Consider the following 16916-nt stretch of genomic DNA (forward strand, 5'->3'; position numbering starts at 1 on the left):
CAGCCCAAGTCATTAAGAAGCAGAAGCAAACATCTACCTTTAAAAATAACAGATATTTAAATCCTCACTCTGTTGCTGGAGTCTTCATTGTTAGCACGAACATGTGTCTGTTTTCATTTGTATGATTAGATTCTTGGAATTCATCTCTGTGATAAATTGATGATTTCCATTAGAAGCATCTCAATGGCCTGGGCTAAATCAGCCACCAGTAAGGCAATAATTGAAGAATTATTAAAATAAGCCCAGGGCACATTTGTTTTATGTAGAACATTCTGGAAACTTTCTCTTTTGTGTACTGGGCTCCTACTGTATTTTCCAACAGATGCTTTTCTGACAGGAGTAGACTTTCAGAAGGTAGTAAATTCAGCGATTGCACAGGATAAAAACAGTGAATTTGTGGCTATGTCATCTGGTTTGGGTCTGCAGTGCTGAGCAGCCAGAATGGACTGAGCAGGCACAGGATGTTGACAGATTCATAGAGTCATGAAGGTTGGAAATACCACTAAGATCATCTAATCCAACCATCAACCAAAACCTCCAGAGATGGTGACTGCACCTCTCTGGGCAGCCTGTTCCAATAACTGTCCTTCCTTCTTCATGCACAGCTGTTTTCCCTTGGTGGTTTCCCAGAATTCTGAAGGCCATCCTTTCTGCTTGTTGGCCAGTTTTGCCCAAGGCTTTGTTAGCCACTGACGGCACTTCCTTTCTGCCATCCCCTGTGGGAGACACCATGGTCAAGAGTCTCCTTAAGGAGCTCACCCTGGAGTAACTGAAGAGCAGAAATAGCTCCCTGGTGGCACACATGACCAACTTAAGGGTTTTTTTTTGGCAGAGTGGGGTTTTTTTTTTAGGTCTATCAAGGAATTAGGACCAGATGCTTTTTTGTTTGTTTTGTTTTTGAGAAAACATTTCTTGTGCATCTGCATCATAAATCTTTCCACGAGGCTCTGAGAGAATATCTGAGCTGCCCACCCACCAACCAAACCACAATAAATCAGCAGGTCCTCCTGGCCCCTACTGTGCCTTATCTGTGCAAAGGGCACAGCTTGGAAATACAGTTTTAATGGGAGGAGGCAGCTGTCAAGATGCAAATAAAGATGGAGTTTATGGATTCAGTTTGGAATCTCACTCAAAATTGGAAAAATTCATTATCTGTTCTAGAAAATTGGGGTATTTAGATTGTACAGCAGTGAGATAAACATCATGAGGTATATAGTAAGGTGTAGGACTGAACAAATGATGCTCAGAAGAGAGTTGCAATTGCAGACATATATATTTTATTTAGTAATACTCAGTGCAGTATTGAAATACAGATACTTAGTGCTGCTCTGTATCCTGTCCAGGAATGGTCAGAGCATTACTGACACAGATGTAAGTGAAGATATTCAGCATGGTATTGTATATTTCCAAATGGAGAACCAGCATCACTATGTATACACTGTGCTTCCCAGCAGCACTTTGCAGAGGCTGTGAAAGCAGCTGCTGAAGATCATTTTTGGACAGAAATATCAGAGAGGAGTAGGAAAACCTAAAAAGAGTAAGGTTGCTTTAATATGTCTAAAGAGCTGTTAGTCCATGTTGAAATAGTTCCAGTGACAGCACATCAGAAATCATAATTGGAAAGAAACTTAATGTAATTAGTCAGTGTGTGTAATTAACTGCTGGATAAAGCAGACAAAGGATTAATGGTATCTTCCAAGTCAAGCCTGGATACTCTGCTAAATGATAGTCTTTTGTCCAGCCGTCTAAGGCAAAAAATTGTACTGTCTTTGTTTTGTCTGAGTTCAGATTGGATTATCATAATGGCTTTAAAATCTATGAATCTGTCATACTTGATTTTAAATGAGTGAATCAAAAGACTCCCTTAATGTAGGTATGCACATTCAGGCCAAAGTTGACTGAATAATTCAATAATTAATTTGATGAGCACAAACATAAGAACATGAATGCTCTTTTATTGGGTCATACCGAAGATTTATCTGTTCCAGAATTACTCCCCTGATGATTAAGGTTTCTGCCTTAAGTCCGCTACATGCTAATTCCGCCAGGTCTGCCATTTCTCATATATGCTGTGAAATAATTCCTGATATTTCTCTTTTTCGTCTTCCATTCCTTTGTTTGGTAGAGTTCTATCCTGTTTCCTCTGTCATCTCTTTGTGAATTTGTCCTATCTTTTCATGGAGATGTAGGCTGGCCCCATGTTATTTCTTCTCTCTACTTTTCCTATTTTGACTATACTTTTCCTTGATAAGACGACCAAAGTATCTTTAGGACTTTTTTTTCCCTAAAGATCATCAAATTGAGGTTTATGCAAATGGACACAGAGATGGACGTTTCTTTTTGTCACATCCTAGAGTGTGAACTCAGCAGCATCACACCATAGAAATTCTTCCTTTGCATTGGCTGAAGGAGCCAAGGGTGTTAGCTCACTTACAGGTGTTTATTCTGTAGACGTGGGTGATGAAATTTGGCAAAACATTGAACTTGTGGGTATTACAGGAAGAAATTATTTTCTTCTTTACACTTAATTTTCTTCCAAACAAGCTTTCTTGTGGTCACAGAGCATTTCAAAGAGCTAGTTTCCTGATTTTTATTATTGTATACCCCAAAGTTGTGTATGTGCAATGGTAGGGGGTTTTCCTTGTATTACTTTCAGTTACTGGCAGATTTTTTAACACTTCATTGTAACCAACCAGAATCGTGTGTTTTTCTTTATTGATTCACCATTTAAGTTTCTTCACACTTTCTCAAAAGCTGAAGAGCACGTTAATAACTTTTTAATGTACATAAACACAGTTTTAACAGCTTGATAAAATAATGCCTATATAATTTTGTATTATGCTGGTCATTTTGGTTTAATATATAGCTTCCTGTGTATTGTTTTGATTCGCTGCTTGTAAAGTTAATTTTTGCAACAATGCATCCTGACCAGTTGACTGCATTTCTTTGTTTCAAATTAGATTTTCTTCTGTTGTGCTCTTCTAGAACAGTGGAACAACTCATAGTCTATGTATCCAATAGAAAAAAACTAGGTAAAAATAGAATTTGCATGAGGTACACGTGGTAGAAGGGGCTTCAGAGCAATTTCTGCACTGAGACAAGTATCAGTCAGTGCTATTTTAACATAATCTCTTTCCACAAATGATGTGTGCCTGCAGACTTACTTGTGAGAAAGAAAATTTCTGTGTGTTATTCACAGAAAAGCTGGACTGCTTAAGCACTGGCTGACAGTAGCTCTAGTATATTTTCTGTGGTCTTTTGTGGTATTTAGAGAAATTCTTCCTAATGCATTCATCTTATATTTCGTAATTGTTTACTGTACGTTGCATAATTTATGGCATCCATTTTCAGTAAGATTGGTTCTCATTATTTTTAGGTCTGTTCCTCCTAGTTAATGCTGTCAGGACATTGAGGTTGGTTTCCACTGGAAAACAAGTCAAAAGGAAAACAAACCCAACCTATTAGTGCTGAAACCTGACCTACTTTTAAATTGCTGTCAGGTGAGGAATATCCTCCAGATTTTTACCATCCATTTATTTTATGGAGAACTTGAGCAACATGACGGCAGTTAGGAAATACATTGTTCCAGACACTGGAAAACATATTTTATGTGGTTTTTCTGCAGAGCTCTACTCTTCTGTTTTTTCAGAAGCAAAGTGAGAAAGACTGAGGCAACAAAATCACATACATGTGAATATATGCATACAGTGAGCAAGGTGATTGTGCGTGGGCTGATTTACTGACATCCTACATAAGGAAATACAGGAAGCAAGGAGTAATTGCTTCTTCAACATTGAATTTTTGATTGATTTAGTGCATACTGTGCACATTCTAACAAAATATCTTTAAATGCCTTTTTTTTTTTTTTTTTTTTTTTAACAGTGAAACTCACGTTGCATCCAACATTCATAAGGATTCATGGAATCATAGAGTCATAGAATGGCTTGGGTTAGAAGGGACCTCAAATATCATCTGGTTCCAACCCCCCTGATGTAACATCCATAGACCTTTTCTTAAATGGCAAGGAGCACACCCCAGTGTAATCAAGCTGCTAACACTGCCCCCATCTTCTGCCCTTCATAGAGGTTGCAGACCGCCGCTTGCAACACCAGAGGGCCCGGGTTCGAATCCCCCTTGTGGCACAAGGGGTAAAACTGCCGCTCTGCTACACTAGAGGGCTCGAATCCCGGGAGTTGGACTCGATGATCTCTAAGGTCCCTTCCAACTCGCACGATACTATGATACTATGATGATATGATACCTCAGAGGAGTGGTAGAGATGTCAAAGTTTGCTACAGTATTCCTTAGGATTAAGTAATACGAGGGTTTATCAATGCAGGTTGCTTTGCTACTGGTACGTGTTTCATAAACAGCAATAGCAGCTGATGACTTTTGGAGGGCTGCTGTAAACTGTTGTTCAGTAAGATTTAACTACAAGAGTCTTAAAAACCTGTTATTTGTCATTTGCCTACTCTTAGTGCTGTTCCACTCATTACCATTGATGGAACTGGGGAAATTTTTATCTCAGTGTTGAGTACTTGACTGCAGAGTAAAATTTTGAATAACACAAGATAGCAATCAACTCAAGAAATCATGGAGTTTAAAAGAGCTCCATAGTAGAGATTCTGTGAAGAAAAATCTTGCAGCTCACAAATCACTCCTACCCAAAGTTTTCTGCAAAAGAATCTAAGGGTGGGGAGAACCCTGTGCCACTGCCCCCAACCAGTGTTCCAGGTGACTGCTGGTTGGCACCGTTGTATGTGATAATGTTCCGGCTCACATCCTGAACAGTGCAGGGAAAATATATGGGCAAGTGTTGGTACAGGCACTGCCTCTGGTATAGCCATCACTGTAGAAGTGATGAAGAGCTGACACCAGAATAAACTCCAAAACAATGTTGTTTTGAATAGTGCTGTCGAAGGAGAGCATGCCAACACTCATCCGTTCCTTTCTACCATATGCACACAAGAATATTCTAGAAAAATAAGCTAAAGCTAATCCTGCATCCTTTCTTTGGTGGCCTTGTAGCATATATTTATGTTACCATTAGATTTTAAGGAGGGATGATTCAAAGCTACACTTAGGAAAAGTCCTTGCATCAGTCAAGCTGAACATTTTTATGATGTGCTGAAAATGTGAAAGCTGGTGCAGTTTTCTGAGATATATACTGGATAAAGCAAGATTCTTCAGGACAGAGTATTGCTTTAGTAATATATACCCTTGACTGATTAACACCATAGGATATGGCCTCAAGGAGAATTTTAATTACATACTTACATTTGTGAGAGGTCAGGTTGAATAACCTTAATGTTCCTTCCTGGGTCTAAAATCTATTAATCTGTTTACCCATTTTCTTTTTATGCATTACATCGTTTGAACAATGAGATGAGGGCAGCCAATTTCTCTTTCCTTTCAGATGGTGAAATAGAAAGGTTTGCTTTCTGGTTCTCATGCATTTTCACAATGCAGAGGAAGTTTAAAGTCAAACAGAAAACCCCTCCATTAAAAGCAAAATAATTTTAAAAAAAATGGAAATATTTGTATTAATAAGAATTCCTTCATTAGAGAAAACTAATACTCAAAGGCAGAACTTCCTAGAAACATTCCCTTAGGTCTTTCTTATCTCACCTCACACTCCCAGCTTCATGCCCAGAGGCTGAGGTATGTGCTTTTCCTGACTTACATTGTAGGAAGCTGTGAATGTTTAACTTCTGACCAGTAAGCTATTCACTGTTGTTGGGTAATGCTCATATTTTACTTATTTTTCCTACTGACCTCAGATCCCTCTCGCTCCCAATTTCAGAGATCATCCTTCTTACATTCACAACCCTGATCTGCATTTATAAACTATGCTGGTGAGTCCCTAGGAATATCTTTGCCTATCTGCACTAGTTCTTCTAACCCAGCCTGATGGGGCTTCAGTAATTTGTCCACCAGTGGCTAGATCATGGCTTGAGCTGTTGTGAAGAGCCTGGCGAACTTCATGTACTTTGATAGAGAACCACCTGGAAACTGAATGGCTTTGATGAGATTTTTTATCTATTTTTACTTTTTTCATACTTTTTTTTTGCTCTTGGTTTATGTTTATGAGTTTGGGAGCCTTAAATTATAAGGTATAAAGCTTGATGCTGAAGAGTTTCTTTGAAACTTTGCATGTTCAGCTTTCCTGGTAACACTGATAAGGAATTGGTTGCTTCACAAAAAGCTTGATCACATCATTCCTCCTTACATGCAGTGCTTGTTGTTTTCATTTGTCACTTTGGTTCTTTCTTGATGAACTTGATGGTGAAATGGATTAACGTAAATTGAAGGCAAATGACTAATGCTGAAATGTCCCCTTAACTCTCCCTCAGACACGTCTGTAAATTAGAAATTACAAAAATACTGAAATTGCCTTGTGACACCGATGGCCACCAACGTTTGGAAAGAGCCTCAATAATTATTAGGACATTGTTAGGATGGCTTCTCCTTCCTCTCTAATAGGGACTGTGACATCTTTTGGGATTTGCATAGGGTGTTAGCCAACAGTGCCCAAATAACCACATAGCTCCTTTGAGGTACAAAACCATTTGCGTCCATAAAGTTGCTTGAATCCAGTCCTAACCGGTGCTGGTGATTTCGGCTAACATTTAAATGCCAAATATAGAATAAACAACAGACACAATCCCCAAATGCAGACAGAAAAGCAAAGACACAAACAAGCAAAGGAAATGTAACAACAGATGCTGGGCCTGTTTTCTCTGTTCCCTCATTTACCTCCATTAGAGCTATGCAGACTTTCTGTCGTTAATCCCATTCCAGAGAACCTTAGAAGTCTGTTGTAGACTCCAGCACCTGTCTGGGTTTCCTAAAAGATTTGTGTTGTCTCCATGGTTAGTACCTGAGGTCTCCTTGTCAAAACCCTATGTCCAAAAGTTTTTATCTCAGGAAACCCTGAGAACAGGGTTCACAATGTCGTGGTGATGGGTTCATCACACTGTCATGGTGAGGGTTGACAGTTATACTTGATGATCTTAAAGGTCTTTTCCAACCTTTATGATTCTATGATTCCGTGAAGCAGAGTGCCATTTATGTATCCCCATTGGAATTGCAAGCACTGTCTCTTGTTTGATGTAATCAGGCTGTGTCCTCCACTTCAGAGCTCTGGGTTTTAATGGTAATACATCTTGCTTAACAGGGTGGGGCTTGTGGAACATTACTATATGTTCTGGTTGTTTCATTGAGACAAATCTGAGGCTTTCTATCTTTATTTCCTGCAGTTGTATTGAAGTATTTGTATTTCTGGCCTCCTTCATCTTGATAGTCTGTGATGTGTGCTTATAGTCAGCAGAAACATTGTTTTCATTTTCTCATTGCAGGAAATAGCTTCAGGTGAAAGTTGTAGTAGATGTGAGAAGTACTGATATTTATGCAGTTCAGGGCAGATGCTCCGGGTGCCCCTGTGGGACATGGATGCCCAGCTTATCTCCTTCTCCATGCACCTGGCTTTTGTCATGCCTTCTGGTGAACCATGGGAATGTTGCTGCATGGTGGGCAAGCAGCATACATTGGCAGTTCCAGCAGTTGCCTATACATAAGATGCAAGGGCAGCTGCTCTGCTGATTTTTGCCCAAGTCTCTGGGTGGTTGTAATGGTGTTCTGGATCTCAGCATGACACTTGAGCTGTTTGCAGAGTTCATTGTTTTTTAAGTAACTGCACTTGGCTGCTCCTCCTCTTTTGATTTTTAGTTTGTAGGGAACCAAGATCAAAATCAGCAGGGGAAAAAGGTTCCTTGTGCTGGTGTTTGGGACAGTGTGTCCAGCTACATGAGTCAGTGCCAGCCTCAGGATGGGAGCAATCCTCTTCCAGCAGCAAGAAATTCCTCCTCCCCTCTCTTTCTGCTCAGAAAACTTTGTCTTGAATTTCTTCGAGACAAAGACCTAATTCTGCTCTTGCTGCTTGCAATTTCAACCCTACCTCCTGTGCACTGCTCAAAATTGCAAAGCTAGTCCTGCCACTGAAAAACAGAAATGTATCCCATAATAATAATAAAGGCTGAAGCAACAAAATTACAGCAGTGCTTTGCAAGTGCCCAGATCTGTTCAGAACAGGATGCCAAGTCCAGTCTCAGCAAGACAGAAGGGGTTGGGATCAAGAGTAGCTTTAGACCACAGGACACAATTCTACCATGAGCTAAGATGCTCTCCCACAGCTGCGTCTTGCTGGCTTACTCCTGACATGGCGGTCCTTGGGCACCATGCAGGGAGCTGCATTCCCAGCGGCATGACTGAGTTAACTTGATTTTGAAGGACAGCCCTATGGACAAAAGCTCCATATGGAAAAGAGCACCCATGGCTTTGGGCGCTGTGTTACAGAGCATCCCTGGGAGGTGAGCTCCAACCACGATACTCGTCCACATCAAGGGAGACTTTATAGGTGAGAGCAAATATAATGCAAATCCAGCGCACCATAGCATAGAGTCACTACACAAGTAAATGGGAGCATGAGTCCCTCAACTCACTGCGTGTACCTGGGGTGCTGTTAACACTCTGATTAAGCAAGCTCACCAGTGGTTCATCGAGTCATCATAGTGTCGTAGATTGGGTTACATTCTGGTTTGCAATGCATCATTTAAGAGATTGAAAATATTTTCCGCGTGTTTAAAGGAAATTATAAACAGATTGAGCCTGGGTACAGTAGATCCACTGAGCTCAATTTTACTAAGAAAAGCTTTTGATTAAAGAATGAAGCATGAGGAGAATGGAGAGGGGGCTGGGATGGAGGGAAATTTGGTCATTTTAATGGAAAAATGTGTACAGAAGCATACTCTCCAAACATGGAAAGAGAGTCTTTGAGCAGAAAACACCTGAAATAAATCAGTATCTACTACAGCATCCCTTTCAAATACAACCAAAGCAACTCCATGAAATAGTAAGACATCAGGCATGGCATTTTCACTGGGATATGTGCTGTGTTCAGTCATATCAATTACTGCGTGGGCCCAATTTTCAGTGCAGTCAATCCGTGGGAAACAAAAGAGCTGTGGAGGAAATATAAAAAGACAGCCAGCTAATGGAAGCCAGATTCAATAACACTATTTGTCTTCCCTGAATGGTGAGGTACAGATTGTGATTGTTCTCCTCTGGCAAGGCCCATCATGTTGCCATGGGGCATGCAAAGGGTGTAGGGCTAAGAGGGACTTGTAGCAACATCCTGTCCATCTATGTAGGTATATATGTATCTGTGTATGCATGGTACAACTCCTTTTGTGAGAAACCCAGGGAGGTGGTGGAGTCACCTTCTCTGCAAGTGTTTAGGAAAAGGGTAAATATGGCACTGAGGGACATGACTTAATGGGCATAGCAGGGATGGGCTGATGATTGGGATTAGATGATTCCAGTTGTCTTTTCCAACCTCGGTGACTCCATGAAACTAGGTAAGATGGGTTTCTAGTTCAAGGTTTTCTGTGTGGGGTTCAGGATGTGCTCTTAGAGCAATCTGTTATGTGATGGCACTTGAAGCATCCTCTACTTGCAGTGACTCTGCTCTGCTGAGACTTGCAGGCTCTCAAATTTGGTATGATACCAGGGCTTTCCTAGCCCCACTGTCAGCCTGGCATAACTACATTGGCCCTTCTCTGCAAGCAGCGGGCATCAAGCCCCGCTGAAAATGCCATCCGTCTGCTGGGGGAACTTCAGGTTGTGGGGAACTTCACCTTTGCAGCAGAACTTCAGCTTAATGTCAGTATTTTAGCAGACTATTCGGTTTGTTTGCCTAGTACTTAATAGGGGGATTATCTGTTGTTAAGTGCTTTTTTTTTTTTTCTCCTTTCCAGATTGTTCTTCATTTTAGAGGTTGAACTCGCTCATTTTTAGTGGTAATTTTCTCCTTCATTCAGGTTCCAGACTTCCCTAGGAAGTGACTTCATAGCATTATTCAAGCAAATTATTGCCTGGAGTGGCTGTGGCTGAATTACCTATTATTTGTATAATGGCAAACTCCCAGTCCATATGTATTTAATGACTGCAGTCATTTATTACTTCCCTTTATTGGTTTGTTTTTTTTTAAAAGAAAGTTTTACAGTGCTATTTATGATATGCTAAGTAGTGCAACCTGCTGAAAAAAACGCATCACATTCATCTTATTTTTAATAGGTTTTGCTTGTTAAAATGGAAATATTTCATTTACCCTAGTAGGGCAGGTTTTTTGCTGACAGTTTTATTATTTCAATTACTCAGACATTTCTTTCCTCTTTTGTTTCCCCCAATATTCCTCCGGGGAATTTTAATGTGTCCATTCTTTATTTAAGATTGGGTTCATAATGTGTTATTTCTAGCAGGGCAAAGGAAAAGCATAATATAGAAGACATTAAATAGTGGGATGTCAAGGTTTTATTTTCTTTCTTCTTTGAGTAGTGGAATCCTTTTCCCTTCTGTGTCATCTGGTGATTAATTGTGCTCATAATCTGTTCTCCTTCATCAATAACTGCCTGCTATCAGTGCCAGGCAGAGGCTGTGCTCAAGTAAGACTCATTTGATTAAAGGATTTGTGGCTACTGATAAATGAACATACATGTATTCTATAGGTCTTGCAGAGAGATCTTGACAAATTAGAGGGCCAGGTAATGGCCAATCACATAAAGTTCAACAAGAGCAAGTGCTGGATGCTGCATCTGGGGCAACCCTGGGTATATGTACAACCTGGAGGATGAGATATTGGAGAGCAGCCCCACAGAAGGGGATCTGAGGCTTCTGGATGATGGCAAAATGAATCTGAGTCAGCAGTGTGCTCTGGAGGCAAAAGGGCCAACTGTACCCTGGGGTGCACCAGGTGAGGGAAGAGACTGTCCTGCTCTGATGGCAGTGGGTATAGAACACGCTGCCCAGGGCAGTGAGCATGGCCCTGAGCTGCCAGAGCTCTGGGAACGTTTGCACAATGCTCTCAAGATGTAGGATTTGAATTTGGGGTGGAGACAGGAGTTGGACTCAATGATTCCTGTGTGTGTCTTCCTACTCAGGACATTCCATTAGCCTATGATTCTATGTATGGATAAATGCTAATTTGTTAATGCTGTATACATATTAGTAGTGATACGATATACATTTCACACAGGTATGGATAAAGGGCCTTTCCTCCAGGACAAAAGCCAGGCCACGTTCTGCAATTCAAAATGACTTCCAAGGGCTCATGCTAGAAGGAAGCCTCACAGTCTTCAGTGGGCACCTGTGGGCAAGGACAAGCTGAATTCACCAACACTACTTATTCACCCTTCCCTCCCAAGTTCCTCTGTTTTCTCCTCTCCTTTTTTTTCCTTTGCTACTCCACTGGTCTTTGGGGTAGAAACCTGCCCTTATATTTTGAGGAAGCAAATCCTTATTGGAACAGTGGGAGAGCATCCTGAGCTCCAGACGTGTTTGGACTGCCTGTGGATACTGCATGTCCGTGACCATTCTTTGGGGAGATATAAAGTATATTACAAAGCACATCCTCATGTTTCTACATGCTGTTGTGTTTTCTAGGGTATCTGGGGGAGAGCTTTTTGACCGTATTGTTGAGAAAGGGTTCTACACCGAGAAGGATGCCAGCACCCTGATCCGGCAGGTCCTGGACGCTGTCTACTACCTGCACCGAATGGGCATTGTCCACAGGGACCTCAAGGTATGACCACAACTCGATCTTGTCTTCCAATCAGCGCTAATGAAGGTTGTGTAATTAGGCAAGTGTAATGCATGCAAATTCAGCTTCCCCTGGGGATGGATGTTTCTGTAAGGATTTACCATAAGGATACTCTGAGGGTTACATATCCTTCCATTGTAATTGATTTTAATAAGAACTCTTGCAGTCAATGCTGTTAAAGTCAACAGGTGTTTTGCACATATGATTTGGGAAAAGAAGTCATTCATTAAAGTCTGGAACATTACATTAAGACAAAAAACTCATCTCAGCTGGGATGTAAGTGCTTACTGTTGCACATTATCTTGCAGGTTTGCTCCTCTACATTTACTCTTACTTAAAAATTATTAATAGAAATAAACTGTATGGAAGAGTTGAATGATTTCCCGTCTTGCTATTTAGTCCAGTGTTTCTGGAGACCTTTTTCACAGCAAGAATCCTTCTAAGGAACATTGTGTGCCGATGTGATTTTCAGATAGTCATCCTTTCAACTGCACCGTGTTATTATATCAGAAGCCCTCAGCTTTTCTGGTTAAAAAACAACAACAACAAAGAACCAACAAAACCAACACACCACCACAACAATTAAAGTGAAAACAAGCAAGCATCATTTCTGAATTGTTTTCTTTTCATATTTTAAAATGTCATTAGGATAAGCAGAAAGGCCTGTCTTTCATACTATACAGCTAAACCATTCTGTCTTTAGCCATCTTAAATAATAAATCAGTAGGAGACATTAGAAAAAAAACAACCCACTAATGTCAAAAGAAAGCTAAAAATTAAACTAAAAAAAAAAAAATGGTGAGTGAAACAACATTTTTGGTTTAATTTTGAGAAAGATGGCAGAAACAGGAGTTGCTTTGAGTGCTGATGCTGTAGCATCGAGCGGTCCTCATATAATGATACTGGGATTTGGCAAAGTAGGACAAACTATATATAAAGGCTAAACGAACATCAAAGGAGTCATGAGCCACAAAGATGTACAGATATATATTTAATTTTGAATGCACTTCTAAATTTAATGCATTATTTACTCCCAGCGTGAATCTTTTTGCTGTGTGGGGGCTGTTCCCATAATAAAACATGACATATTGTAATTGGAAAGTAGATTAATCTACAAATTGCTTCAGTAGTTTATTGAAGGATATGATTAATTTAAATCAAACAAATATCCTTCCTCAGCAGTATTTTGGGGCAAAGACTAGCTCTTTTTCTGTCTTTTTGTTTGCAAGTATTTGTCAGTAGCTTATCTGTTGTTAAAGTGACTCATAAGATTCGGTATATGAGTAACACCTGCTGTGAAATATCTATTAGCACAAACATACCATGATGGCTAAAATAAAAATATAATAAGGCTTTTTTTTGGTTACCAGCTATCAAGATAAGTGCAAGTTTCAAATTGTGATCCCCTAAATGAAACTCTGGGAAAGAATCCTCTCTGTAAAAATACAACCCTTGAAATATCTCTAACAATTATTTATTGCAATTATGCGTTATTCAGATACCAAAATAGTACTTGCTGTAGTCAGGAAAAGCAGATCTGTGCTCCAAGTCTCTCATATCAATAACACAGTAGAAACTAACAAGAGATGGCAGCAGATGAAATCCAGTGAAGTCCAGGATTGGCAAAAGGAGTGAGAGGATGGAGCAGCTCTGCTTGATACAGAGCCATCTTGTTCATGTTTCTTGAATTAACCAGCTCACTTTATAAAAAGTGGAATTGCTTTAAATAAGTTGTAAGCAGGTTTAAGTTTTAAATGGCTGGATTTATTGACATTGCTAAAGATGAATAAATGAGGGATCTGAGATGAGTCAGTAGAAATTGTTAGAATGTCATGTCAGTCAGAAAGGCATTATAAAGGCCATTTAAAGCACTGGACTTAAGAAGTATCATGATAAAAACATTAATGATACAACTTCCTTGTCTAAGTGGTACAGGAACCCACAAAAAAAAGTGCTAGGCAATGAGAAGGGTCTGGTGAGTAGCATGAAGTGGAGTTCAAGACCTTAGGGTGTAAAAGAGCATGCATAGCAAGCATTAACTCCTGCACTTACTTAAGCACAAAAAGAAAGCTTATAGGGAGTGGAAGCAGGAATGGACTACCAGGGAGGAGTTATCCAAGCATCCAGGGATCAGGTTGGGAAAGCGAAAACACAGACAGAATTAAATCTAACCACAGACATGTAGGGGAACAAGAAGAAATTCTATGTGTATATCAGTGATAAAAGGAAGGCCAAGGAAGATGTGAGCCTACTCTGGAAGAAAATTTCAGACCTGGTCATGAGGGATATGGAGAAAGCTGAGGTGCTCAGTGGCTTCTTTGCCTCAGTCTTCACCAGCAAGGGCTCTTGTCACACTGCCCAAGCTGCAGAAAGCGAAGGTAAGAACTGGGAGAAGAAAGATCTGTCCTTTGTATGAGAAGATCAGGTTTGAGACCAACTAAAGAATGTGAACGTGTACAAGACCACAGGACTCCATGAGATCCATCCATGAGTTCTGGGGGAACTGGCAAATGAAGTTCCCAAGCTGCTATCCATTATTTTTGAAAGGTCTCGGCAGTCTGGTAAAGTTCCTACTGACTGGAAAAGTGAAAACAGAACCCCCATTTTCAAGAAGAGAAAAAAAATTAAGATCCAGGGAACTACAGGCCAGTCAATCTCACCTCTCTGGCAAGACCATGGAGCAGATCCTCCCTAAAGCCCTATTAAGGCAAATGAAAAATAAAGATGAGGTGATTGGTGGTAACCAACGTGGCTTCGTGGCCTTTTATGATAGAATTACTGTGTCAGTGAATAATGGAAGAGCAACCTGGACTTGTGCAAAGTGTTTGACTCTGTTACGCATGACAAATTGGTTGCCAAATTGGTTGCCAGGTTGGTCCTGGTTGCCAAATTGGAGAAAAATGGATTTGGTGCATGGACCACTCACTGGATTAGGAATAGGCTGCATGGTCACACACAGGGAATTGCAGTCAATGGCTCAGTCTCCAAGTGTAGACTAGTGATGAGTGGCATCCCTCAGGGATCAATGCTGGGACCGGTGTTAGCATCTTTGTAGGTGACAAGGACAATGAGATCACTTTCACCCTCGGCAAGTTTGCAGATTATATGAAGCTGAGTGGTAAAATTGACTCCCTAGAGGGAAAGCATGACATCCAGAGGGAGAGGCTTGAGAGGTGGGCCCATGCCAACCTTGTGAAGTTCAACAGGACCAAGTGTGAAGTCCTGCACCTGGGTCAGGGCAATCCCAAGCACAGTTACAGACTGGGTGGAGAATGATTTGAGAGCAGCCCAAATGAGGATTTGAGAGTGTCAGTTAAGGGAAGATTCAAGATGAGCTAGCGGTGTTCACTAGCAGCCCAGAAGACCAACCAATATCCTGTGTTGCATCAAGACAAATGTGACCAGGAGGTTGAAGGAGGTGATTCTGCCCCATTACTCTGCTCTGGTGAGAACCCACCTGAATTATTGCATCTAATTGTGGGGCCCCCAACACAAGAAAGATATCAAGCTGTTGGAGTGGGTCCAGAGGTAGGCCACAAAGGTGATCAGAGGGCTGGAGCACCTCCCCTATGAGGATGGTCTGAGAGAGTTGAGATTCTTCAGCCTGGAGAAAAGAAGGCTCCAGGGGGACCTTATAGCAGCCTTGTGGTACCTAAAAGAGCCTACAGAAATGCTGAAGAGGTACTTTTCAGAAGGGCAGGTAGTGACAGGACAAGGAGAAATGTCTTTGAACTGGGAGAGTGTGTAGGTTTACACTAGATATTAGGAATAAATTCTTTACTGTGAGAGCCATGAGACACAGGAACCAGCAAGGCTGTAGATGCCCCCTCCCTGGAAGCACTCAAGGCCAAGCTGAATGTAGCTTTGAGTAACTGGGTCTAGAGGGAGATGTCCTTATCTATAGCAGGGGGTTGGAACTAGATGGTCTTAAAGGTCTCTTCCAACCCAAACAATTCTATGATTCTATGAATGTTATTTTTATTTCAATGAACAGAACCGTTTCCTTCTTTTGCTTCAGATCTAGTTGATTCACAGCTACAGTTACAGTTTTCCCTTAGTCTGTAAATCCTTTGTGGTCATCATGTCACACGGATGAAGCCATCACTATGTGATTTTATGCTGGAACCAGGCAGACACAAAGTACTTTAATGTCCGCTTGAGGTTGAGCAGGAACCCCAGAATAGGGTGAAGGTAATGTCATCTTCCATTGTTTCTTCATCCACCTCTTTCCTCAGAGTAGGAGTTTATGGTGAAGAAGGGAGGACAGATGCCAGAGCTGCTGCAGTACAACTGTTTCTCCTTACACATCCAAAATTGGATGTGTCCCAGGGAATTTAATGATGTTGCGTGGTCCCATCTGCTTCTCATCATTTCCTGGAAGCCCACAGCTGAGGCACATAACAGCCTGATAGACAAAATGTGTTGTATGTGGGTAGGCATTTGTACTAGTTTCTAGGCAAGAAGTCCACACTGGATTGCTCTTTCAGATGAAGACCTCACGGTCCAAGTGGTGCAATAGCACATCGTTATTGCTGGGTTGTCAGGGTGCTAGCTGGACCTTTTTGCAAACCAAGATATTATGAATGGGAAAAGGCTCTTCACAGCATCTAGTAAGAGCTTTGCTGTAGGGTATTCATAGCTTCTAGATGGAGGATTTGAGGATTGGCATCTAGGAGCTGGTTGGACATTCCAACCTGCTGACTTTGGTGTGAAGGCTTTATGGAACGACTCTTGTTTTCTTTCAGCATAAAGAAGTTGCTGTGCTCAGTACCGCAGAATTTTTTCCTAATCAGCCATAGCTAAAACATCACTGAATAATTCTGTTGATTTTAAAGTCATTTTCTCTCTTGTAACAGTTGATTCCCAATAGAGAAGATACAAAAATTCTCTAATGCCTACTGTTTTCCCCTTCCTTCCTTCCTTCCTTCCTTCCTTCCTTCCTTCCTTCCTTCCTTCCTTCCTTCCTTCCTTCCTTCCTTCCTTCCTTCCTTCCTTCCTTCCTTCCTTCCTTCCTTCCTTCCTTCCTTCCTTCCTTCCTTCCTTCCTTCCTTCCTTCCTTCCTTCCTTCCTCCCTTCCTCCCTTCCTCCCTTCCTCCCTTCCTCCCTTCCTCCCTTTTTCTTTTCTTTCTTTCCTTCTTTCTTTCTCTTTCTTTCTTTCTTTCTTTCTTTCTTTCTTTCTTTCTTTCTTTCTTTCTTTCTTTCTTTCTTTCTTTCTTTCTTTCTTTCTTTCTTTCTTTCTTTCTTCTTCTTTCTTCCTTTC

General features: G+C 40.9%; 1 protein-coding gene across 1 annotated transcript in view; it reads left to right on the forward strand.

Annotated features, from left to right (window-relative positions):
• The window catches only part of CAMK1D (calcium/calmodulin dependent protein kinase ID), a 213770-nt gene that overhangs the window by 155084 nt on the left and 41770 nt on the right, over nt 1–16916 (forward strand). Inside the window, exon 4 of the mRNA XM_072328983.1 lies at nt 11500–11638. Within this exon, the coding sequence (XP_072185084.1) occupies nt 11500–11638 (139 nt within the window). The remainder of the gene's footprint in view (nt 1–11499; nt 11639–16916) is intronic.

The sequence above is a fragment of the Excalfactoria chinensis genome, chromosome 1 (genome assembly GCF_039878825.1).
Source record: "Excalfactoria chinensis isolate bCotChi1 chromosome 1, bCotChi1.hap2, whole genome shotgun sequence".
Taxonomy (NCBI): domain Eukaryota; kingdom Metazoa; phylum Chordata; class Aves; order Galliformes; family Phasianidae; genus Excalfactoria; species Excalfactoria chinensis.